General features: G+C 32.7%; 1 protein-coding gene across 1 annotated transcript in view; it reads right to left on the bottom strand.

The window, feature by feature from the left end:
• Smp_212080 (hypothetical protein) overlaps window positions 1-26,943 on the bottom strand; it is a gene marked incomplete at both ends in the record, with an annotated part of 72,373 nt that overhangs the window by 1,920 nt on the left and 43,510 nt on the right. Inside the window, 9 exons of the mRNA XM_018795841.1 lie at window positions 3,109-3,779; window positions 8,963-8,994; window positions 13,558-13,738; window positions 16,105-16,233; window positions 17,261-17,428; window positions 19,619-19,921; window positions 21,408-21,763; window positions 24,056-24,254; window positions 25,892-26,129. Coding sequence (XP_018650113.1) covers window positions 3,109-3,779; window positions 8,963-8,994; window positions 13,558-13,738; window positions 16,105-16,233; window positions 17,261-17,428; window positions 19,619-19,921; window positions 21,408-21,763; window positions 24,056-24,254; window positions 25,892-26,129 — 2,277 coding nt within the window. The remainder of the gene's footprint in view (window positions 1-3,108; window positions 3,780-8,962; window positions 8,995-13,557; window positions 13,739-16,104; window positions 16,234-17,260; window positions 17,429-19,618; window positions 19,922-21,407; window positions 21,764-24,055; window positions 24,255-25,891; window positions 26,130-26,943) is intronic.

Below are 26,943 nucleotides of genomic sequence, written 5' to 3'. Positions count from 1 at the left end.
TATATCAAATTCACTATTTAAGTGAAGAGGCAATAAAGATTTTATAAATCTCTCCCAAGTATGTTACCCGTTTTACGTTTCCTGGTATTTTTTTTTCTAGCTATAGAAGCAATAAATTACCCATTATTTTAACTTTTCTGAGAAAATGGAATCCTGCTAAGAGAAAGTAGAACAAACTGATTCAAATATTCGATTATATTTCTTCTTCAACATCTTATTGTGTGAACAATCGCCGAAGTTCAACAACAATAACTGACCATTTCACATATTTTTGTGACAGATTTCACAGGAGTATGTGCCACTACCAAGATATGGGATCTAGCAATGACATCATAATTTATTTTTAACACCATATAGAATCACTGTCTTACATTAATACTAGCTCATATTCCCAACTTAACCTATTCGGTAATTGAAGGCTCTTAATAGAACTTAGCGATACTTAGTTTAAAAAGTGAGACTACTAATGAGCACTAAATTATTTATAATGCCAGTTATTTGATATTCGTTTGCTTTTAATGGTTTTTCTCTGATGTCAGTCCACAGAAAGAAATACGGTAGCATATGTGATAAATAGAATGAGTATTACGATATATGAGAAACTATTTACAAAAATAAGCAAAATCTTACATATCAGCTTACTGGTTAACTGCTGAAAATATCTCTGCCCTGGTAGGAAAATTTCGAATGATACTCAAAAACCAAATATACATTCATGTGAATAACTTAAGATCACACTTATTTTCACAAAATGTTATAAATACTAAAGCACCTGAGTTTCAAACGTTACATACATACTTGAATTTTTATTCCTGTTTGACTATCTCTCAATAAACTGGCGTGACTTTAAAAATATTTTGATAAGTAAATAAAAATCCCACAACAAATATCAATGTAATATATGCTGGAGAAGAAAATACATCCGGTTACAAGTCTTTTCTTTTAGATAAAAACACAAAAAGTGCTCAGACATGAAAACAATTCATAACATACTTTTTAGGAAAAAATTCTGAAGAGTGAAGTTATGGTGAAGTTCTTATTTAAAGAAACCATTTGAAAAATTAAGTATCCGTGTAACGATGATTCAGGAAGAGTCAAATAAAACAGCGAAAAGATTGTGCACCATTGGTCTAATAACCAGTACGACTCCATGAATTCATGTAGTATCGTTTCACTTATCTTGACGCTGAGAGACAAACATCTTGAATTCAGACCACTGAGTAAGAATATAATGGATGGGATCCTCAACAACAGTTAACTCGCGGTTTTTATCGTCCCATTATCACTGAATAACTTAAGTTAGAAATGTGCGCCAATGTATGATAAACTACAGAATCGTATTTGTTTTAAGGACTTAATGTTGACTCTGGATAGAATCACCGTTGCTCATTCATAAGTAATTAGTAGTGAAAATCAACAAGCCGGAAAGATGTTATATATATGTTAGCTACCTTAAAAATACGAATGAGTCATATGAATCGCAAGATAGAACTGCGTAAATCACAGGAAACCAACTGAAAAAAAAACTATGATCACAGTAGACAGTTTAAATAATTGTTAGAAACGTAACGAAAATCATAATAGTTAAAAGAATAGACACACAAAGTGTATAAAAAACGTAAATAGGATCTATGTGTATTTCAGTTTCAGCTCCGTACAGTAGGACTGTCTTGACGTTCGTATTGAAGATTCTCACTTTGATATTGGTTGAGGGTTGTTTTGAGTTCCATATGTTCTTCAATCGTAGGAGTGCGGCCTTAGCTTTGCCAATACTCGCCTGAAGCATCATAATTCTTCCTCCAACTCCCAGGACAAAGTTTAAATGGTTTAATTCGTTTAATCTGGTTGGCGTTTTTCAGCAAGGTTTTTTTTCTATGGGATGAGGTTGCCGACCTCATGCCCAACCCTCCTCCTTTACCCGGGCTTGGAACTGGCAGTAACTCTAGAAGAGCTACAGGTGGAGTTGCCGTTTTCTACAACCACCGCGTAATAAGAACTGTTAATAAAGACAGATCGCCTGGATTCGCCACGTCCATATGTGCTTACCAATTCTGCTGCTCCTTTGGAGCCGATCATATAAGGCGTACAATTTGGCAAGTCCATGATCACATAGTAGAACATCATCCGTCTTGGTAGAACAAAGGACCAAAAATAGTGGTTAAAAGTTTTATTCTCTCTTACTTGGTGGACACAGGTCATCAAGCTTAAGTGAATAAAGCTTTCAAGGTTATCCACCATATTCCACCAAATTTGCCACATAGTTTACGAGTTCGTTTTTATCACATTGCTGAAGTCATTGAAATCAATGTTCACAAACCAAACCTTTGAATCCAAAAGAAGTTTTCACAACCACGCTCGCTACCATGGCCATTGGTACAGAAGTGAGTTAGTAGCAGAACTTTGATAAACTATTTTGGAATTTCTTCCACCTTTTGTATTTTACTCGTTCTCAACATTCGTCCCTACCAAAATACTGACGTTTCATCAAAATATTTTATTAGTTCCTTCTATCTTATATATTAATCAACGTAGGAACTGCTTGATTTTCGAATAATTACTTCGATTGCAGTAATCCTCTTTCTTCTTATTGTTCAATGTTATTTTATAATCATTACGTCATCACATAAATATTACGTAACGCAACTACTCGGTGAGTATTATTCCACTGTTGTAAATTATATATATATATATATATATATATATATATATATAAATTTCTTCGCTCAATCCGTTCTTTTTTACCACATGTCAAAATGAGAATACTCACTAAACTAATGAATAAGTAAATGGGTAATCCTTCAACATGAGAAAATAAACAAATATGTGAAAATCAATAAGACTATGTAAAAGATAAATATCAGAAGACGATACAAAAACGAAGATAAAAAAATTGAGGACAGGATTGAAAATGATTAAGATTATTAGATGGACCATCAATCACCATGGCAGGGAAAGGCTAATCACACTTTCCTCCTGTATACACAGGTCAGGTCCGAAACGTCTGATAGTGATTGCTTCTGCCAAACAGAAGATAAGCCTTAATGTACAGTTGAGTAATATAAAATAATAAAAGAAGTGAATAAATAATACATTAGAATCGAAACTCACCGAGGTAGCGGACATTTTCCGATCAATCGCGACGACTGATAAAATTTAATCAATATTGAACGACATCGTTGAAGGATATTACGTACAGCTGCTTTACTAACCATAAGTGAAAAACCTGTACTTGACGGATTCATTTTATAGCCGTTGGTATTTTCAACATGACCGTTTTCTAGCGACAGTGGTGTCGATATGGGTGAGGATAACCTCACGTCTAAAGGAGTTGAAAAGGCATGTAACAATAATTTCCCAAAACACAAACGGGCAAAATTTTCACGAAACGTTAACCGTCTCAAACGATCAAGATCGATGTTCCACCCCAAAGATTCGTTCATAAGTGCTTCTTGAGGTAGTGAGGTAACTAAACTCATTTGACGAACAGCTAGACCCAGTCCTTTAGGAAAATTTGTTCCATTGTGAGATACGTTAGAATAGCGATTCACAGAGGATGGCTGATTGTTTGAATGATCGACGGAATTACGGTGATATGATCCATTTGCATTAAAATCTTCATTGTTGTTATTACTAGTATTAACATCTACATCAGTTGTTACACTGATCGGAATAGCCGACTGTACAGAACCCAGGCTAAGTAAATTGATTAGACGACTGATGAAAAATTCTGGCAATTGCGCAGGATTCGATAGGAATAAATCGCTGATCAAATCTACGAACTAGGTTTGTTTATTGATTTTTCACAGCCAAAAATAACGGGAAGAGATTGAATAGCAAAAAATGAAGAGATATTACTTAAAAATATAAAATACTAGTAGATAAATTTCATACATGATGATATACCACGCATTGTAAAATTATTGTTCTCATCTGACTTGAAAATTTAAGTTTGTTTACCATGTGAATACGCTAAGTGAAGCCTGAGACGAAATGACAAATAATCAGCAATGCGAAACAAGTTCTGATTAGTCAAAGTGCTAGTTACATATTTATGAAACAGACGTGGTTTATAAAAGAATACTCTAAACATAACCAATTTATTCAGGGCTATTCAAAACCAAACTGCACCTGTAGCTCTTCTAGAGTTACTGCCAGTTCCAAGCCCGGGTAAAGGAGGAGGGTTGGGCATGAGGTCGGCAACCTCATCCCATAGAAAAAAACCTTGCTGAAAAACGCCAACCAGATTAAACGAATTAAACCATTTAAACTTTGTCCTGGGAGTTGGAGGAAGAATTATGACGCCTTATGATGAAATCCGAGATTCTTCGAAAGTCACGAGGCTGATGCCACTTCTAACAACTAGAGTGACATTTTTTAAAGGTATATAGAACGTCCGGATAATGTGAGAGACATGGAAGACCAGGCAAATAGCAACGGAAATGAGGAGATACATCTTGACAGTACTCGGAATCAGCGAAACTCATTGTACTGAAGCTGAATAGAAACGGCTAGATACGAGAGAGATACCGCTGTACTCTGGTCATGAAGAGGAAAATGCTCTGCGCACTCAGGGAGTTGCTCTAATGCTGTCCAGAGAAGCACGAAAAGCACTTTTAGGATGGGAATCTCATAGATCCAGGATAATCAAAGCATCATTCAAAACAAAGAAGGAGGGGATCACAGTGAATGTTATCCAATGTTATGCACCCACCAATGATAGCAACGACGACGATAAAGATCAGTTCTATGGGAGGCTGCAATCAATAATAGCTAAGTGATCAAAGAAGAACCTCACAATCCTGATTGGAGATCTAAAAGCCAAAGTCGGAATGGACAACACAGGATATGAAGATACAATGGGACTACATGAACTGGGAGGGAGAAATGAAAATGGGGAGAGATTTGCAAATCTATGTGCATTCAACAATTTGGTTATAGGCGGCACAATATTTACAAACAAACGCATACACAAAGCTACATGGATCTCACCGGGCCACACTGCAGAGAACCACATAGATCTTATTTGTATCAACAAAAATTAAGAAGGACAATGGAAGATGTGAGAACCAGGAGAGGAGCTGACATAGCTTCAGATCACCACTTGGTTGTATCCAAGATGAAACTGTAGCTAAAGAAACACTGGACAACTGGGAAAACAGCATTACAAAGGTTCAGTACAGACTTCTTTCGAGATACTAACAAAATCAACCAATTCAAGATAACTCTCAACAACAGTTTCCAAGCTTTACAAGATCTACAGAAAGAACAAGAAATTACTATGGAGGATAACTGGAAAGGGATCAAAGAAGCATTAACTTCAATGTGTTAGGAGGTTCTGGGCCTCAACAAGCATCATCATAAGGAAAGGATCTCTATCGAAGCAGAGCATACAAAACTTCCAACATATGTCACTCCACCAACGATCGAAGAAGTCAAGATGGTCATCAGTCAAATGAATAGTGGCAAAGCAACAGCACCTGACAACATACCACCTGAAGCACTGAAGTCAGAAATTGAAGTAACTGCACGCGTGCTTAAAGTTCTATTCAAGAAGATTTGAGAGGAAGGACAAGTGCCAACGGACTGAAAATAAAAGATACCTCGTCAATATACCAAGGAAAAGAGATCTGAGCAGATGTGAGGACTACAGAGACATCACACTACAATCGATACCAGGAAACGTTTTCAACGGAGTGTTGCTGAACCTCGTGAAAGACGCACTAGATGCACGACTTCAAGATCAACAGACCGGATTCTATAAGGATCGGTCGTGCACAGACCAAATTGCGACACTACGGATCATCATCGAACAATTAATTGGATGGAACTCGTCGCTATATGTCAACCTCCTTGACTATGAGAAAGCATTTTATAGTGTGGATAGGAGGACTTTATGGAAACTTATTCGACACTATAGAGTTCCTGAGAAGATTGTCAACATTAGCCAGAACTCATACGATGGACTGCAGTGCAAAGTGAGGCATAAAGGACAGCTGACAGATGCATTTCCAATAAGGACCGGAGTCAGAAAAGGCTGTCTACTCTCCCCATTCCTCTTCCTTCTGGTGATTGACTGGATTACGAAGACTTCGACATCTGAGGGGATGCACGGAATACAATGAACATCTCAGGATAAATTAGACGACTTGGACTTCGCAGATGACCTGGCCCTTCTATGTCATACACACGAGCGAATACAGACGAAGACAACTAATGTAGCAGTAGCTTCTGCATCAATAGGCCTCAATATACACAAAGGAAAAAGTAAGATCCTCAAGTCCAACACAGAGAACGCCAACCCAATCACACTCGATGGCGAAACTCTGGAAGATGTGGGAACATTCACGAGTCTGGGAAGCATAATTGATAAACAAGGAGGATGTGATGCAGATGTAAAGGCGATGATTGACAAAGCTAAGGCCGCACTCCTACAATTGAAGAACATATGGAACTCAAAACAACCCTCAACCAATATCAAAGTGAGAATCTTCAATACGAACGTCAAGACAGTCCTACTGTACGGAGCTGAAACTTGAAGAACTACTACAACCATCATCAAGAAGGTACCAGTATTTCTAAACAGTTATCTACGCAAAATACTCAACATTCACTGGCCGGATACCATCATCAACAGCTTTTTATGAGAGAGGACGAACCAGGTTCCAGCTGGAGAGGAAATTAGGGAAAGAAGCTGGATGTGGATAGGACATACATTACGGAAATCACCAAACTGCATCACAAGGCAAGCCTGAAGGGAAGTGGAAAAGAGGAAGGCTAAAGAACACACTACGTCAGTAAATAAAAGTATATATGAAAAGGATGAATAACAACTGGAAAGAACTCGAAAGGGTTGCCCAGGACAGGGTTGGATGGAGAATGCTGGTGGGCGGCCCATGTTTCTTCACGAGGGTTAACGGGCGTAAGTAAGTAAGTACGTATTTAAAACAAGTAATGTAATGAATTTGAATTACCCAGCTTTTGTTTGAGATGAGAGTCCGGAATACATGTTGGCTTTTCGAACTATTCATGTAAGTTTTAGTTAGTAAACTGAGAGAATAGATAGTGACAGCTTTAGATTGTCAAAAGCCTTTCCTTTCCGAGAGATATATAATAAATCAGTTTTTCACATAATGTTGGTCTTCAAACATAATAAATTCTTTGAAAATAAGAGATTCTAGTATGTGGTATACCGCTTGCTTCCCTTGAGATGTCACAATACTTAAATAAATTCTACAATTTTACGATTACATAATATCTGTTTTCATCACTATGATTATTAACTATAAAATCACCTCCTATAATCTATTATATTTTTTTTCAACATACAATACGCATTGACGCTAACTATGTTTTAATCATATTATCTTGTGTTCTATTCTTTCTACGTGATGATTTTCTGTTCGACAGTGAACATTCATTTCAATTCTACTAAATCAATTATGTAAAATAACTTTTCAAAATTATATTGCCCATTGTAATTTTAGACTATTTGTAAATGATGAGAAATATCATGAATTTACTTTACGTAGCACAGTTTGTTGTTTTTTATCTGTTCAAATGTCTCATAGGAACAACCTGTTTGGTGTACCGATTGATTGACAAGATTTTGTTAACATTATATTGAAAATAATAATGTTGAAAAAGAACCATTTGAAATTTATAGAGAAACTATGCATGGGGCTGTTGAATCATACATGTTTTGAAGATGTGACAGAAATTGATGAATTAATTTCCAAAGTGTGTACACAAGTGGAAAATGGTAATTGAATGAATGAATGTGTCAGTAAATAGCTACATCAGTCTCTGACAAGCAGTAATGCAAACAAAACAGTGGCAGTCATACATGATCCTCCGAGTGGTCCAGTAATGACCGTTTCAGAAATATGCTCCGTGCTGGATTCAAACCCAAATATGCCCGAAGCAAAGTGCAGAATTAGCAAATTGTCTAGCTCACAAAAAAACGATATCTTGTTACATGCACATGACATTACGGCAGTACCGGATGACCAAAAATACAGATTTTTTAAATGAAACTTTATTGGCCCTGTATGATTTAGAAACTAAACTCCAGCCAAAACAAACTTATGATTCACGCAATATTTGTCCAAATAGCTGGAGGTACTGATATTCAGAAAATATTTGGAGCGACACAATGAATACAAGTGTATCCAATAAAACTCAAAATCATTGCGAGATAAAGCAACTGTTGAATCAATTTCTTATCAGATTTTTCAAATTGTTTTACCAGGAAAAGGTTGTCCTAATGATTCACATATTTTTGACAAGAATTCTTATAAGAGTATGTCGAAATTCGATGTAGTTTTGATAGACGCCGATTTTTCTAATGACCCATTATTCTCCAACGAGATTCTTAATAAATTTGGGAAAAATATTTCAGAAGAACTAACTCCTGGTGACCTGACACCAAATGTTGCTTATTCTCACCATGTAGTCATTTTTCTTGGATTCTTTAGTCAATGTGAGAAGTATGTTTTAAATGAAGTCACTAGTAACTTGAGGATATGCGGATCCGACATTATTTCGTGGTGGAGAATAATATCGGAAATTCAAAGTTAATTATATATTTTTTCACCAGGATCTAAGCTTCAGATCTTAAAAAAAAGAGGGAGGTGTTATATCCCAACGAAGATTAAATTATGGGGAACTATTCATAAACTGCTATATATTTATTCTTATTGTATAATTCTTAAGTAACTAGATTAAATGTATTTATATTTCTTTTATCATAAGCTTTTATTTGACTTATTGACCAATATGACAAAATTTACTATTCTTAAGTTATTCCCAATTTATCAGATACAGTCTCCCAAACTCACAGACACTTTTGGCTTGATCTTGTATAATTGTTTTTTTTTCTATTTTATGGTATGATGTGGTTTGATTTGTTTGTATACAAACAGCGCATGACTGATACAAAGGAAGCTGAGATTGTGTTCTGGACTCGATGAGTAGGGCGACACGAGAAGCTACTATACTGGGTGACCAATCAGAATCTCAGAGTTGACTCCAGACTGTTCTTTTTGGTTAACGTGTCATTGGTTTGGCAAAGTGCCAAGGTCAAATAGGTGGGTGTTCCAATTAGCGACCATATCACGTGATAATTAACGGGGCATAAGAACACAACAAAAACTCCTAAAGTAAAAAACTTGTTTTAATGAAAGCAAAAACATAAAATATTCATACAAATAACTAACTTTACAATCTAATTCTTCGTGTAGCTGGAACTCTTCAGTTGATAAAGATGATGGTGGTTGACTAAAGGTGCAGTAATTAATATAGACAAATTAACAAATAAATATGTGCTGTATAAACGTTATATATATATATATCATGATTTACGAAATATTGTTCTTTGAACTGACTTTGATTGGTTGTGTCTTACAGCTAAGTTCAGCAGTTGTATTTCTATTCAACGGTATTACAGATAATAATGAAGGTTAATTTGCTCACCTTACAATCTCAGTGATCATTAAAACAGGTGTCTTTAAATCAATACGATCTTGTTCAATGAAGATGTCGATACAGTAAAATAATATGAACAATTCGTAGTGATAATTTCGGAAAAATCAAAATGAGTTCAGCCTTATTATCCCAGTTTTACTGTAAATTATAGACATATTCAATCTAGTGTGTAATAAATAACTATATCAACACAGTAGTGTCGTTCCAATAAATGCAGTATTATTATTACAAACGAATAATTCAGTAAAGTGATTGGAAGATATTTTTATTCGGTTAGTAGTCAAGGCATGAGCACCAACTACATTTACGAAATTAGTTCATTCAAACAGATAGCGTATTAAAATGTGAATACAGTTTCCGACTGCGCAAGGACAAACTATTCCTTAAAGACAATTTCGAGTAGTTAAGCAGTTTGAGAAAAATACATTTGATAAGTTAATTTGCCTTGGAATTTGGATAGGGCCCTGATAGCCAATCAAAATTTAATATTAGAGTGAATGATATAGTCGTTAAAACAGCTTTGAGTAAGAACTAAGTATATTGCATGATACAGATCTTATAACAGGGAGACAATATGTTGGGAAATAGGAATGACAATAGTCTGAAGTATTTTCAATAATATCACATACGTCTTAACGAATCATCTCAAATTAAAATTGAAATGTGAATTTTTTCTTGTTGTTTTCGAAATGGAGAGGACGAAAAGCGAATGTCCGGCTCACTAACCGGGTTGGTGGACATGGAGGGTCCACCTAGGGGAGCTGGAAAACCTTGATTCCAAACAAATGGTGCACATGGGCTCCAGTATCCTGAGGGAACAAATGGCGTATAAACCAATCGTTAGTCACCGGTTACCATGGGACCGCATCTCCTTACGATGCTTCACTGCCTTGTGGATCAGACCTTTAGGTCAAAGGTTCCACGTGTGGCCCCCGAGCAGTATCACAGCCTTCACACAAACCACATGAGATTTGTGTGGCGCATATATATCTGGTGCCCCTTTGTACCAATATTTATGTGTTTAAATAAGTAAATTACAACCAATTGTGTGTAACACTATTTTAAATTTTACCATTTTTAAAAACGATATACAGTAAATTACTACTTCAGAGTAACAACTGAAAGCAAACTGATGAATAATGTTATTTTAAACTTTGAATGATATTTTATTTTAAAAGATGATTTATTGATGTTCAGCATTCATCACGATATAGATGATAATTCTATTTTCTATTCACACTATATGTTTGATAGTATTGCTAGGGTGATTTCAGATTATCTAGCTTTTTTGTTGGTAAATGTTAGTTTGAAATTCTGTGAGCAGAAATATGACTGTCTTCTATTAATTTATATCACTATATTAACATCGGTTACTATTGAAATTGATTATAGGTACTTGTACTTTACCGACTTTTCTATATGTCCCAAAGTCATTTTTTTGTTGAGATGGTGGAGATTTGTAGTTTTGTGCTCAGAGAACAAATCCCCATCTAAATAATTTTTTGTTATTTTTCATATCAAACTATTCTAATTTAAAATTATTTTCTTAAATATCAATCTTTTTCCTGAACTCTTGACTTCTTCCTGTTTTCTAACACATTTAGAATATTACTAATGTGTTGTATCATTTAGTCGTCAAATCTATGAGGTGGTACAAGTGAATTCAATTTCAAATTATTAGAGTATACAAGTCATTTGTAACTAGGAATTATGGTAGATCAATCATAAACACTTAACAGATTACTATTATTGAATGATAACTTATAGTTTCGAAAAATACATGACCAATAAAAGTAATTTTCTGAAAAGGAAACTCTGTAACGATTATATCCCATTTCATCTTAAACAGTAGTTATTCATAAATTTTATGGATAGAAACAAAGATAATAATAAAATGAATTACATTTGTCCTATTTCTATACGAAATTCAACGAAATACAACATTTTTTTACAGTCAAATAATTATTCAGTATACTTAACTTTATATAAATTATATTCAGTTTGTTTAATGGAGTTAGACATATTGTAGTGAACGAGAACTCAGACACGGTAAACCATATTATTGTTTACTGCTAAATCACACAATGGCTTAGTAAAATATGAAAAGAATACATGAAATACATTATTTGCTTTGTCTTTTACAAAATTCATTATTCATCTAATTCTGTTGTTATTTCGATTGTACTTGGATTTTCTTCCTGCTCTCTACATTTCAATGTTCTGCTGCCAGGTTTCCATTGCGATTGACGCTACATACTATTTATATCTGTCAGCATAAAGAGCATACACCACAATATTAGTTCACAGTTCATACATGCTCATCTATTAGACTGTAATATCAAAGTTTTATTGTCTAATGTATAGAAAAGTCAATAAGATACTACATTTTAATCAGTAGTAGGATAGCTAACATGAGATTTAAGAATTATTGAATTTTTATTTGACCTGAATCTGGACAAAGCTCTTTACGTTGTATGTATAGGAAAGTATATTTTTAAAAAAAAAAGATTTCAAAGTGTTTTCAATAATCCTATGCTAATAAAACATTTGTTTCTTATTAGATAACTTACTTTTGACAAAAAAGAAAATCTTGAATAGCATCCACAATATGTTTGCATAGATCATGATTTGAAGATATCACTGTAACAAATGAATGGAAAAAGTGAAAATAAACAATTGTGAATAATCATAAGTTTATTGACGGATAAAAAGCATAAAGAATACTTTTTGAAATTTCTCTTCCTAATTGATTAGAAAATAGATCAAACTATGACAGAAAACTGGACATTATATTTTATATGGCACCCACACAATACACATTTAATGAGAATGAAGTTCTCAGCTAAGAACTGAAACCAACTAAAGAAAAAATTAAAAAGACATAAACTAATGTTCATTAGTTACTTGACTATCAAGGAAATCTGAATTGAGGATACTTTACAGATACTTGTGTTGGTATATATTCTATTTAACAAATACATGAGATTGTGTATCACATGCCAAAATGTCTGTTATGGATTAGATTTTATGGTTTGTAATGAAAAGCAGTTTGCAAATTGTCACATTAATGAGTGAAATGCGCCAATGAATCAACAAAAATTAAACAGAAGAATGCTGATTGATAGATGATATGCTAAGATACAACATGGTTGAGTGATGACTGTTTTCAAGATCACATTATTTACATGAGATGTTAAATAATTTAAAATAAAAGACAAGACTAATAACCAGAAGCATTGGCCTTTGATTTAGTAGAATAATAAGGTTATATAAGGTTATATATATAAAAAACAATTAACACGGAAGTAATATGGTAAAATTATATAAACGACTAGATAAAATCAGTTATGTAGGTTGCTTATCCTCCAACGAAGAATATGACTGCTAAGGTCAGTTCTATCTCGTCAGATTAATGAGATAAAAAGAGAGTCTCTTCTATCAGTTGATAAGGGTATTATTACACAGCACTTCATCGAATCATATGATATTCATAAAGATTTCGACAGCTAAATTAAGCATTAAAGTGATAAGCAACAGTAGTGTTAGGATAATAAACTACAAACAAATTGAAAATAGAAAATGAGGCTTATTGTATCACAACCCAATCACTATTGACAAATGCTCTTAGGAGACGGGTAAAATTGTTCTGTTGAATAATTTTATATCACCTACAAATTAATTATGTAATTTTAACATAAACAATTATATATTCCCCCCTGTACAACTATTACAATTATTGTAAGCAAAGATGGATAGTGACTGACCAGTTGCAGTCCTAAACATCCATGGGAAGATTCAAGCAAACAATACTAAATGAATTTATTACAATTATTATTTTGTAATTTTTATATTTATTTTTGTTCTGAGAAACAAAACAAAGTCGGCTCGCAGTACACATTCAGTTTGTATCAATTATATAATTGAAAGTTTGTAAAATAAATAATAATTCACTAATAAAATAATAAGAAAAACATGGAAAAGGCTAGGTGAGAAGAGAAAACGAAAGCAAGTGAAAAATACCTTTTTATTATTCTAAATTATTGATTAGTTGAAAGAAAACTGTATGTAACTTACCACCACCGCTGCTGGGAATAGAATCTTTTTTATTGAAATTATAAGTTTTGGACATATTCATTGGTTTGTTTGATAATACAATAATACCAGCAGTAATCACTTGAAAAAAGCAACGACATGCAAGTAACCAGGTAGTCTGTGATGGACAAGCATATTTCAAAGCCATTGGTTGATGCAATGTCTGTAAACGGAATAACAGTCAAGATCAAGATTATCATCATACTACCACGATAATTTATGAATTAAATGAAATACATTGAGTAAATAGACTGAATATTAAATTTGGTGAAATATGAAAATCATACATCAAACACCTAATTTGCTTATCATTCATCAATTGTCCCTTACAAACTTTATTGTTCCTTCATTCCTCTTGTTATTACAATTACTCCCTGTTCACATTTCTGTTCTCTTCAATTCAATCTTCTCAAACTTTTGTTGCTAGATGTTCTATTTCTGATTGGTTTTGAATGCTACTTATGTCGACAAATATAAGTAACATACACAACAGTATCAGTATTAAGATAAAACGAAACATGAATTCAAAGAAATATGTCACTTAACTGAAAATAAAAAACTAAGCAACCAGAAATGTATAGAAACGTAGAAAGTGAATAACAAAAACAAGGAAGGAGTAAAACAATACTTTGAGAAGACTATTCAAAAAAAATTATTTTTAATACTAACAATAACAAAACAATGTTTGGAATTTTTTGGATTCCAGGATATTCAGTCAGTCACAACGTAGAACTTCATACGTACGTACATCAGTTCAAGTTGCAATAACACATAAGCACTGGGATACAATTGTCGATTCAAATCCCGTTGTGGTAGAGGTAGTAAAAGTATAAGTAGTAATCCCAAAGATTACTGTTTGAAGATGTTATTCATAAAGTACAATCCCGTGAAATAAATTTGAAAAGAGAAAAAAAAGAAAAGGACACGAAGATTTCAGAAGATTAGAATTTGGCAGAACACAAAGAGTGGATGCACCTTCGCCAATGCAAACGATTTTGAGCCATGTCATTCAAGGTCTCTAACCGTCGGTTGCTATTCCCTCGTGGATACCAACCAGATAGTCTACACTTACCAACATGGCTCAGTCTACTTGTCAGTGAGTTAATCGATTTGTGCCATTTTCTGGTCTGGTCGCCCCTAGCTCTCTTCGAACCTACTCCACCATGAAACATCGCTTGTCGGGGCAGTCTGTGGTTGAGCATACGTAACACGTGTCCCAGTCATCTCGACTGACGAAGTTTTACTAGTTCGCCAATTGATTTGCCATCCTTACTTAGTACCTGTTTCTTGACAACTGCATTACTTACTCGGTGGTCTCACGATATAAGAACAATGCTTCGAAGACACCTATAATCGAATACTAGCAGCCCACGAATATAATCTACTCTTACCGACCATGTTTCACAGCCATGAAAGAGGACGAGATATCTCCCCTTCGTTACAAATGACGTAGGTTGACAAAAGCTAGTCGAGCCTTCTGTATTCGTGCTGAGATTTCATCACACACCAGACCACAAGGGCCAACACGCTCAACTACTTCACTCCCTATCATTAGTTCAGGTGCCGATGCAATCCAATCTTGGAGTGACATTTTGCATTTCAAGGGGGAGAGTCGCATCCTGAACATGTCTGCATTGTTGCTTATAGTGGTCAGAAGATCAGACCATAGCTATTACCTTGACGTAGTGGCCGTGCTTGCCTATCGCTATGACCCAAACGAGCTATATTGGCTGGAACTTATGTTCCTGTAGGTCGATTGGAGAATGGTAGGACTAAAAGCAGGGACACAAGGTCTGAGGGCAACGTCATACTGTTGACTGTAGAGGGATGTGACAGCAGTAAGGTGTTCCCTTAGAGCAACCAGCATCTGCAGCGATGCTGCCTTCTCACAAGGAAGGGGTTAGAAAAGGTAGACCCTAGAAATGTCACGTCTCACCTTAACTCACGGATTTCCGTCTCCGGCGGTAAGGCTTTTTGAAGAACGGAGCTAACACATCAAAAACCTCCCACAAAAAGGCTGTACGTGACCGGCCTCAAGCAGAAAAGGATTCTAGCATATTACTACAATATATAATATCTGGTTTCAAAACATAGAAAAAGAAATATAGTACAGCGTTGAACATAATCTTCCCAAGTTAACGAAAAGATCTATGGTATGTATATTCATAAATAGATCAATAAAACCTTCATTTATTAGTTAATGAACTATAAGAACATCTAAGAATTCGAAAATTTGTAATCATTCTTTTAATAAGAGTCACGAATAGTAGAGCTTGACGTCTATAAGAAGTTAAAAAGAAAATGAACATATGTCATATTAATTATAGATTTTCTGCGAATTATCATCAAAAGATAATAACAACAACATGTGGTTTTAGCGGTAATAAGAATTTTACTTCATTAAATATTAATACTGAAAAATCTGCTCGATAAAAGAAATACATCTATGTGATAAACATTCAATATTGAATTCCAGCATATAAATCATTCAGAAACCTACTAACATAAAAACTGAGAATAAAAACATACTTTGATTATTGAGTCAAGTATTTCAATACTGCACATTTCAGGCCATGTAACAGTTGTTTGATATAAATCCACAGCGATTAATAAAGATTTTTCAGCAAATACAATATAATTTAGCGGAACAACATCAAGCTATGAACAAACAAATGTAAAAAGGTACAAGAAGATATCAAGAAATTAAAAAAGTTCGATAATATTCGTTAACCTACTTTGATACTGATATCATCTGGAACGTGGTAGAACATCTAACCTATTAACCATACAGCTTCAAAAAATTAACATTATTCAAATATGTGGCTAAGTAATAAACAGAACATTGAGTAGTGAAGCATAGCGTTAAGCAATGATAACAGCAACAGGCTGCCAGTCTTAATTTCTCCCCAATGACTTGGAACAGTATAAATTACTGTGATTTGGTTCTTTAAAAATCAAATGATTTGGAAATATCAAAAAAAGAGAAGTTAAAATGCCCGTCTGAAGAAATTCGATCTAATTTTAAATACGAAAGAGTAATGGGACACTGCGAATATATTAGTGAATGAATTTTCATAGGTAATTGACAAAGAGTATAAAAAATCAAAACCTTTAAAGAAACTTCGATGAACAATATATATGAATGTTATTTAAACTCTGTATAATTATATATATTAAGATAGAAATGTTTTTGAAATCAGCCTATGATAATAATTGTTTTGAATATTGTGTCATATTCATATTATACAAAAAGCAAGGAAACAAATATGCTTGACTTTAAGTTACTAGGCTTTAAATTACAGGCCAAAAAGGTTTTTTTTTTTTTACCAAATCGATGTAGAACAGCTAGGAGAACGCATGAATATTCTGAAATATCACCCAGACTGTAACTATAAAGAATAGTTATCAATCATCATAAAACTACACAAGGAATAAAAAAAGATGTTGAGTAATTCTACAGTAACAGAACAACCTAAACAATTGGATTAGTTAAATCAATTAGAAGTATTAATCCTAATCAACAGTTGAACAACTTCTAATGTATCCAAATAACAAACTTATCAAACTATTTACTATCGATATAAAATATGAATTGAATATAAAAGGCAATGGAAAACGTTTAACAGTATTTGCAAAATGTGAACAACAGTTAAACTCTAGGTGTTCTAATAATCATAAAACTCACTCGATGATTGTCCGAGTGATGTGGTTTAGGAATTCGAATAGCATAACCAGCTATAGTCAGCAGTAATTGTAATACACGTGGAAGTATTGAAGAGGAACGATTGTTAGTTATATTGCTATTATTATTATTATTGTTATTTTCGTCCTTATTTTGATCAGAACCAAAGTTCTGTAAGTAAAAAGAGAACATTAGGCCAATATTACTGGAAATCAAATAAAAAGCACGTTCGTTCATAAAGAAAGAGAATTTAAGCATGAAAGTTTAAACCCATTACAAGTTCTTTTCTCATTGAAGTTTTATTAAACTTAACGAGAGATAATTTGGTAGCTCATAAAATCTAACGAAAGATAATTCAAGTAAGTTCAGAAAGTAGATAATGAGTATTGTTAACTTTTATTTAAATAAAGTCTTCTTAATGATTGACAGATATTAATTACAGAACTACTAAGAATGAATGGATTTTTTTAACTAATAGGACGTATCCATTTTTAATCATAGGTGAAATTCAACCCAGAATCGTTCAATGTTCACAATAGGTAGGAATTCAATAGCATTTTGAAGCCTCATTGAATTACAAACTATGGTGGTCTATTGGTTACACCATTAGGCTTTCAATAAATAATTTGCAGGTTCGAAACCCCTTCCATTAATTTTATTCTTATCACTCAAATTAATATTGTTATCTTTCAGAGAAATAGGGAACCCTTAGAACATAAAACTTAAGCTTTGTTAATGCGTTATATTACCAAACAGATTAATGATACACTGTCAAATGTTCCACGTTAGCTAACCATAGTGTTATATATACCGTATTTCATCACATCACAGCTTTTAATTGAAATATTAAGAGTCTTCTTACAGAAAGTAACTATTAAAGTGTGATGAAGCTCTATTTCACTAAATATATTATTGATTTGACTAATTCGGTTGTCAGAAACAGTTATCAAATTAATCATATAATCGAAACGATTAGCACAGGTATCCTTTGTATTAATGAACCAACAAAAAAAAATTAAATACACTTAAATTTCTGGTCAACTTTGAATATAGATATATATTAACGATAGCATCAAGTTTTCACCGATAACTGATCATTTTAAATAAATTACAAATAACCGAATGAAATATTGAAGCTACAATTTAATTATCTACTGATCGAAAATATTGACCAAACTTGTACTGGCATTGGCAGGTAGTAATTTAAAACTGTTGGGATATCAATTACAATCTCATTGACGGACGAACAAATATAAATCAGTACACACTAGATATTTTATTGAATCATATCAGTTGAATTCATTTAAAATTCTAAAAGTATTAATTTTCTTCAAATGTGCTTATAGTTTTATGATTATCAATAAATTTTTACTTATACGGATAATAAGCCATAAATAAAAAGACAAATGAGAATAAGTAAGAATAAAATGTTTATCTCTGTTAATTGTGATATGATTATTCATCTCTTAGTGTATATTTGACATTAGATATCACTAAGGCTGAGAGAAAAGTTTGTAATCCATTCACTTTGTTGACAGATAAAAGTAAACTTGATTCAAGGCCTTCTGACAATTACTACCAACCATTAAAAAGAAAAGTTCAGTTTATGCATAACCAAGTAAGTTTTGCTAGTAGCCAGATACAATACAACGGAATGGAATTCGATTAACAACGAAGGATCAAATGTACATGACATCAGTCACTATTCCGTGATTGATCAGTGGTCAATATGTAAAGCATGAATAAAGTCAGTCGCTGCCCTGATAGCTCAGTGGTAATGATTCATCCTGTAAAGCTGATTGACGTAGGTTTGAACACCACAGTTAAAACTAGTTACTTCAAGCACGAAACTTCGGTCTTATGTTTCTTACCGGCTATGAGTATTATCTAACTCATAAAAATAGACTAAACGCATTAGGTAGCAACTACGTGTTGCTAAGACATCCAAATATGTTCAAGTGTTGTTGTCTAAATTTTTGTTTACATGAATTCTATATATACTTCAAAGATATGACATGCGAAACATCTACAGCCGACTGAATTCAGTTAAACTTATTATCCAGTGATATAAATTGTCATATTTATTCACTTTTTCAAAGTAAAAAATAGGGAACTTTGAAATATATGAAAGTGTCAGTATAATATGAGACTGTTCAAAATATTGTCGCTATTCTGTACTGACTAACAAATGAAGGAGAAGATATGTCTTTTAATGAAAATAAAAAATAAACTGCTCACAGAAAAAAAACTTGGATTGAAATGAAGAGCTAAACTTTTCGATGAATATTATGTTTATACTAAACCGAGAAATACACACACTAATGAAACGTAAGCAAAAAAAAAGAAGAAAATTAACTTCACCTGTACAAGACAATTTAAACAACGTAATACAGCCTCTTGTAATGAATTCAATGCACCATCATCAATTATCATTGAAGGTGTTGTTGATAATAGTGTAGTCATCATAGTTGTAGTTGAAACAGTTGGAAATAAAAAATTAATATATAATGGAATTAATACACCAATTTGTAATAATTCAGCTAATCGATCGAAATCTTTCAAATGGAAATCTTCTTTAATATAATTAAATATTGGTATGAATAAATCAAAGTATGATGTGATAAACGATATACTTGGCAAGTATACAAATGGAGGATAAAAAACCTTGAAGATAATAAATGATATGAAAAAAAAACAAAACAAATAATTATGGATCGTTTATAGGTTAGTAAAGTTTCGTATAATGTTAAAAAAATATGTGCTTTTCCAACGTTTCTGTAAAGTGGGTTTTCTGTTGAGATTTTAAGTAATTTTTATATATACTTGAAATCATCAGTCAATTGAAACTAGACCACCATAGAAAACGTGGAAGCACTGGACGGCTGTTTCGTCCTATTGTGGGACTCCTCAGCAGTGCGCATCCACAATCCCGTCCAGTGCTTCCAGGTTTTCTACGGTGGTCTAGCTTCAATTGACTAATGATTTCAAGTATATATAAAAATTTCTGTAAAGTGTTGAGGATAATAAGTGAAAAACAATTTAGTGTATATAAGTTTAAGAAGTGATACAGTTAATTCATCTTTATATTGGTTGTTTGAATCGTTTTATTGATGTTTAGTCTCTTATTGGCATTGATGCATCCTGTGCGGGTGGCCTTGACATTGCCTTCGTTTCGGCTTATGATACAGTTAAGTTTTTTAGCATTTGATTTCATAAACTATCGGGGGGAACGCGTGTTTACTGCTTCGATTTAGCATTGATTTAGACAATCAAAAGCATAAAAACTGAATGGTATAAATATTTAACAATAATCAGTTTTTATTACTTCAGATATGTGGAAAATTTATTGATCGAGGTAACACAAATCAAAGCTTGACTATTAAATTTATTTTTTGTTATTCTACTTATACGAAGTGACAAAAATGCGCATAAGCATGAAAATAATTATTTATTTATCGATAATCAGATTCAAAGTAGATTTGTTGACAGCTGTGTTTACAGTTTATTAAATCTATCAATCAGTAGTAAGTTGAGTGAGTGTCAATAGATGATATCCGATGACAACGTGGTGTATCATGAAGAGAGAAAAACTGAACACGAAAATGTAGACGAATGAATTCCAACTAAGTTGTTAAATAGTTAATATGCTAACAGAGAAATCTGAGAATTAACAATTAGATTTCGTGCGAGCTTAATGGTATTCATTAGTAATAAATGATAAATTAAAAACGAAATACCAATTCCGACTGTTATAGTTCTAACTTGTTGATGTTACACTAACGACCAAAGTAATTTGTAAATTAAGTCAATTCTTTTTCGATATACAAATCTAACAGCGATACTGCTCAGTAGTTCCTAGAAAAGCTAAGATTTCATTAATAAACGTTTAGTCTCGAGCCTGAATATATGCATTCAACTGAAGGAACTTGACGCATTTATCCTGATGCGTGAATGTATGTTGTAAAAAAAGTTAATTGTTAGGTGACCTGTTCATACACGTGCCTGAAGTTTAGGGAAATGATCAAATAAACAAAATCAGACGATATAAAGTATTTCCAGTTTACTGAGAAATACAGAATATCCTCATATTTTACAATACTTGCATATATGAAGCAACAATCGAATCATCATAAATAATTTACAAACTAACCTTTTCACCATTTTCATTAATCGTTATATTACTAGTACAGTTGTCACTAATATATTGAGATTCAGAAGGGTTTACAGATAAATTTGTAGTAAGTGGAATAGAGTTATTACTGTTATTAGACTGAGCAAACGCTATCGCTCGTTTTCCAATTTGTAACCAAGTTTCCCAATAGGCAGACCAAATCAATTTTGATGTTGGCAATGGTGTTGTAGATGAAGGTGTAGAATAAGGAGGGAGTTGTATATCAAGTAAAATTTGCATACAGTTTATTGAAGCTAATGAAATTTCTCCACTATCCATATAAGCAGTCACTTTCAAATGATCAAGTAATATCTGCCAACATTTTGTAAAATCACCTTTTTGAAATTAATCAAAATGATAGCAAGATAATTGTTTTTCAAATTGTGTTTCAATTTAAATTTTAATACTGTCGTTTTTTTTTCTGAAAAAACACTCAATAAGATATTAAATAATTTATCAAAATTAGCATACTGAGATGTAAATCATCCATATTAATCACTTTATGTAACTAACTGAAACTTATGCTAGTCGAAATCCTCGAGATCTCTTCAACAAATTACTTTAAGCAATCGTAAAACGTAAAACATTGTGTTATCTATTTAGAGAGCGACCTTTTTGTTCTTTATTCGAGCACTTCATTCATACAGATCATGAACTGGTCAATGTTAGGCTGTTGTTGAAAACCAGGAAGCACTCGATGGCCGTTTCATCCTGGTACAGGACTTCTCAGCAGTGCGCGTCAGCATTCTCCACAACCCTATACTGATGATTCATTAATAATCGAGTGATTTGAGTCAACTGGGATAATGAAACTTGTACAGTGAATGTTGAGTATTTACGGCACTTGATGAAAAAGTCGGGAAAAACTAATAAATGTAAGCTGTCAATAAGTCGATAATATTACAGTGAATGAAGTGTATAAATACTACGAGACAATATGGACTATCAAAAGTAATTCGTCATTTGATTATCATAAATTTAAAAAGAGCAATTTAAACAAAGCCTGAAATAAAAACGAAACAAATCTTTTACAGATTTTCATCAGAACAATTAATCATTTAAATGTAAATCGAAAACGAAAAAATAGAAAATAACAACACGTTTTAGAATATTATTGTTTTCAGGTCGTGAATAAAATGCCAGATGTCGCTTCGACTAATTTAACTCTCTTTTTTCGGAGTAGCTTAAAACAAACACTATTTAAATATATTTGTTTTATTATGCTTTTAAACGTTTGTTATACAAAATTATTGACATTGGAAGAGTAGGTTAATATGTATTATTATTATTAGTAAGATGTTACTGTCAAAACGTTCTGCATGAAGAAAAAGGGAATGACAAAGATAATATGTATTATTCTTAGTCAAATGTCTACCTAAAAATGAAATGACAAGAAATTTTATATCTATAAATGATGATTGCTAACAAAGATTAATGTTCAAAAAAGCGATTACTGAAAATCACTAAAAATTGTATATAGCTGTTTTATTTTACTGTCCAGAGATTATGTAATAATATGGTGTGCGCTACTAATACGAACAGATATTAGTATGTGGTACGAATTGAAAGTGAAATACTTACCATCAGAAGATTGAAGTAAACAGAAGAGGAAAGAAAGCAGGTCATTAAGACCACTTCTAACCCAATTTCCTTTTCAGGTACCTCTAGAAGAACCCTTCCACGGTGTGGGCAACCGGGAAGTGATAACTGCCCTCTTACCTCTAACAGCACTCAAGAACACTGACTGACAATCAGTTTGATTAATATTTAAGTGCTTATAATTTGTATTATCATCATGCATTTTCAAAGTACTAAATAATAAACGATTCAAGTAATATAGAACAAGGAATGAAGCATAAGAAGTATACAGTAAAAAACAGAAAATAAAATGGAATGCAACTACTTTAAATGATTAGAAAACAACAGAATATACACAAGATATATGTTCGTTATCATTTATTTCAACTAAATAAAAACTATCCGGATAGTGGATGTGCACTGCCGAGGAGCCCCCTACAGGGACGAAACGACCGTCGTGTGCTTCCAAGTTTTCAATGGTGGTCTAACATCGATACATTCATGATATCAATCTACATGAAAACTGTTAAGAATGTTAAATCCTTGAAATAGAAAAAAAACGTTTTGATGAAGAAATGACTTGTAAAATTGATATATTTAATTAAAAAGGATTTCCGTTCTTAACTTTCAGAATTAATGAATTTTGTGTGGAAATTTTATTTATTATAGTTTTGCATTTATGTGATGATTATTCTGTTTGATAATTATCTCTGTAACTAATACTCAATGAATTTGATCAATATACATGTAATTTATTGGTTCTAGTATGTTTACCAATACATCTTTGTATAATTTGTGTTTGGAGTAGTTGGTGAATTGATGAAAGGGAGTTATTGTATTCTTATTCAAAAAGTTATTAGAGTGATCTGTATAATTGTCAATCATATTTTTTGAAAAAACATTATATAACTTCGGATCCAGCGAGGAATTCCATAATACAATTTAGTAACAACAAAGTATTCAGCTTAGGTACAATGTAGACTTTAATAGACAAATAATAATTGGAACAAATGGAAAAGAAAAGGAACCGAAGAAAACAAAGGACTTACTAAGTGTTAACAAATGAGATTGTTTCGATATAAAACAATGTGATACACCAGTTAAAGTTAATACAACTGTTTCAGCCCATTGTTTAGCTGCAGTATCACGACTATGATGAATTAATAAACTATTTGGTTTATCGCCAACCTTTTCAACAGGTGCACTTTGATATAAATTATGCACCTTCGATAACAAAGGAAACAATATCTAAAAGGAGATAAAATTAAGTAGAATGATAATATAAGAGAGTCACATATGCTTTTCAGTACAAACGATAGTGGACTTCATCGGCACATTCGAATCCACAATGAAAATGTTGTAAAACAAGTAGTTGAATTAACGAATCACATCAGTAGATGTGTATTGAGACAATTAGTGAAAAAAGAAACAAAAACACCGATGAATCCAATATGCACAGACTAGCAGATGGCGGTCCTTGCGATTTACGTGACTAGTAGTAGAAGGTGGATTAAACGGTTCAGAATCGGTCAATATGACGGAGATGTATTCACCCTTTATTTTAAATGAGGATAGTTTCTATTCTGCAAAGACATTCTTTGTTGTAGAATTATACTGTCCTTGCCTAATCTTTTCTATTCCATCTACTATTTCGACACATTCTTCATAATCTCTTATCGCTGCACTGACAAAAGATGGCCGAGGTATGTATGTACCAGATTCTGATTTCATCATAACTGAGTGATTAATTGAAAATCAATAAAGTACTGAAGTATATAAGAACCAGTTTGGTATCAGCTTAACGATAAATATAGAGCCGTTTTTCATCAAATATGGAATCATATTACTTCAATAATAGCGGTTTTCTTAAACCATTAAATATATTTAAACGAGAAGAAAATTTACAAATTACTTTATTGTCTCCAGAAATCAGAATTATAATATGAGCGGTAATACTATATCGTACTTCTTAGCAGTTAAATTCTATCGGAGATATCTCAATATTATTGTGAAAAATAGTGTATTGAGATAAGTGAAGTAAAGTGTAGGACGCTTCATTCTATGTTTCGTAGTCGGTGGAATACTTTCTTGAGATCACGAAATTAGTTCCGTCATTTGGTTTCAAATTCTTTTAAAAAAAACATATTAGAAACTGAATACCCAGTGAAGTGTTCCGTACACAAAATAAGCATGAATCGAATACTATGCGAGTATAATAACCGAAAATTCTAAATAATACGAATTTTTTCTAAATTTAGAAACTCATCAGTCGTAAAAAAATCAAAGGTATGACAATTCATTGAACGAAAATTGACAAAAGATAAAAGCTACTCTAAGAAACATAAAAAATGATTTTATAAGCAGACAATTAAAACATGTTTAACTTCTGTTTAGCATGAATCGTTTGAAAAATAAATATTATTATCTGAATGGTCTATACACTTTATTTGACTAAGCATTTAACAACAAATCAGATAAATATACTCAGTTTGACCAATAAACACAGGAAATTTGTGTTGTTATCTACAATGAATTAAACCTTCTACAATAATCATTGAATGCTGTCTCACACATGAAGCTTCTTGAGGGCATATTTGACTAAGATTAAATTTCTGTCATCAAAAATGATATGTCAATGCTTCACGATAATGTTCTTAAGATTCTGGTTTATAATTTTACTGTTACGCTAAAATATTCTACATTCGTGCAGAGGTAGCACTGTAACAATGTGGAAATACTGTCACGTGAAATGACAAAGCAGCTGAAGAACTTGGCTTTTTAGGACTTATTGAGATATTTCGTAAAATAGAAATGGAGATGAGAAAAATTTAATCCTAAAAGCTATTTCATCGATAAAACAAACACCAATTTACACATAAACTAACTTTCCATAGTAAAGTAGACCACGTATCTTCATCAAATTGTTCACTATGACATTCAATTGTATTAAATAATGTTTGACATGCAGATTTTCGAACTGCTGGTCTACGATCTAAGCACAAATCAGCCAATTTATGAAATACACTAATCCATAATTCTTTTAAATCGATTGAAGAATTGATTGAATCTGATACTACAAGTGGAATATTTTTTTGTTCCATAAAAAAATCGGCTAAATGAAGCTGAAACAAAATCATACCATAACGTAAAGAGAGAGAGAGAGAAAATGATAAGACAAAGTTTTGGACAATGAATTTATAAAAAGTATTGGAGCGAAAAGTTTTCATTTTGACGATTTTATTTTTATTAATATCATTGTTAAATGATCATCCCTTATTTAATTCATATTTTCCCTGACAGAGAGTGTCATTTATCCGCCTGGAGAATTATATTGAAATCTTTCATCTAGTAGATACGTATTTGATTTAAAGTCCTTTATATGTCATATGATTTTGAGTCAGATTAATGATTTATTTATATTTATGGTATAGAGGCTCCTAGGATGAAATAGAAGTCCAGTACTTCTTTAGATTTCAATGATTAACTAAAAACATTTTGTGACGAAATGATAAAAATAAATCATTTTCACAAACCTCTTATACTAATAATAATCATATGTTCACTAGTGACTAATTTTGACAGGAAATTACACAATTACTGGTGAAATGCCGTAACCAATGGAGTTCCACAATATCGAGTGTCATACAGCCAAATACTAATGGTATTGGAGGTCAGTTCACCGAAATCCCGAACAGGCACAAGCTAAACATGTAAACGATTGGATTTTGACTCAGTGATCTAAAAGTTAAGCGCCGATTTGATCCCTATACTTCCAAGGTACAATCCCTGGTAGTGTGTTGGATGCTGTGGAGTCACAGATTGAGGCGAAACAGTTGTTTAATGTCTTCTTATTTTCAATAGTTGTCTAAGGAATATCAGTTTGTGATGTAAGCTATCTATTGAAAGACTTTTTTTACTAGTTAATATTAATTTTACC

The sequence above is a fragment of the Schistosoma mansoni genome, chromosome 2 (assembly GCF_000237925.1).
Source record: "Schistosoma mansoni strain Puerto Rico chromosome 2, complete genome".
Taxonomy (NCBI): domain Eukaryota; kingdom Metazoa; phylum Platyhelminthes; class Trematoda; order Strigeidida; family Schistosomatidae; genus Schistosoma; species Schistosoma mansoni.
Note: the sequence above shows the minus strand (reverse complement) of the source record. Positions and strands in the feature narration are given on the sequence as shown.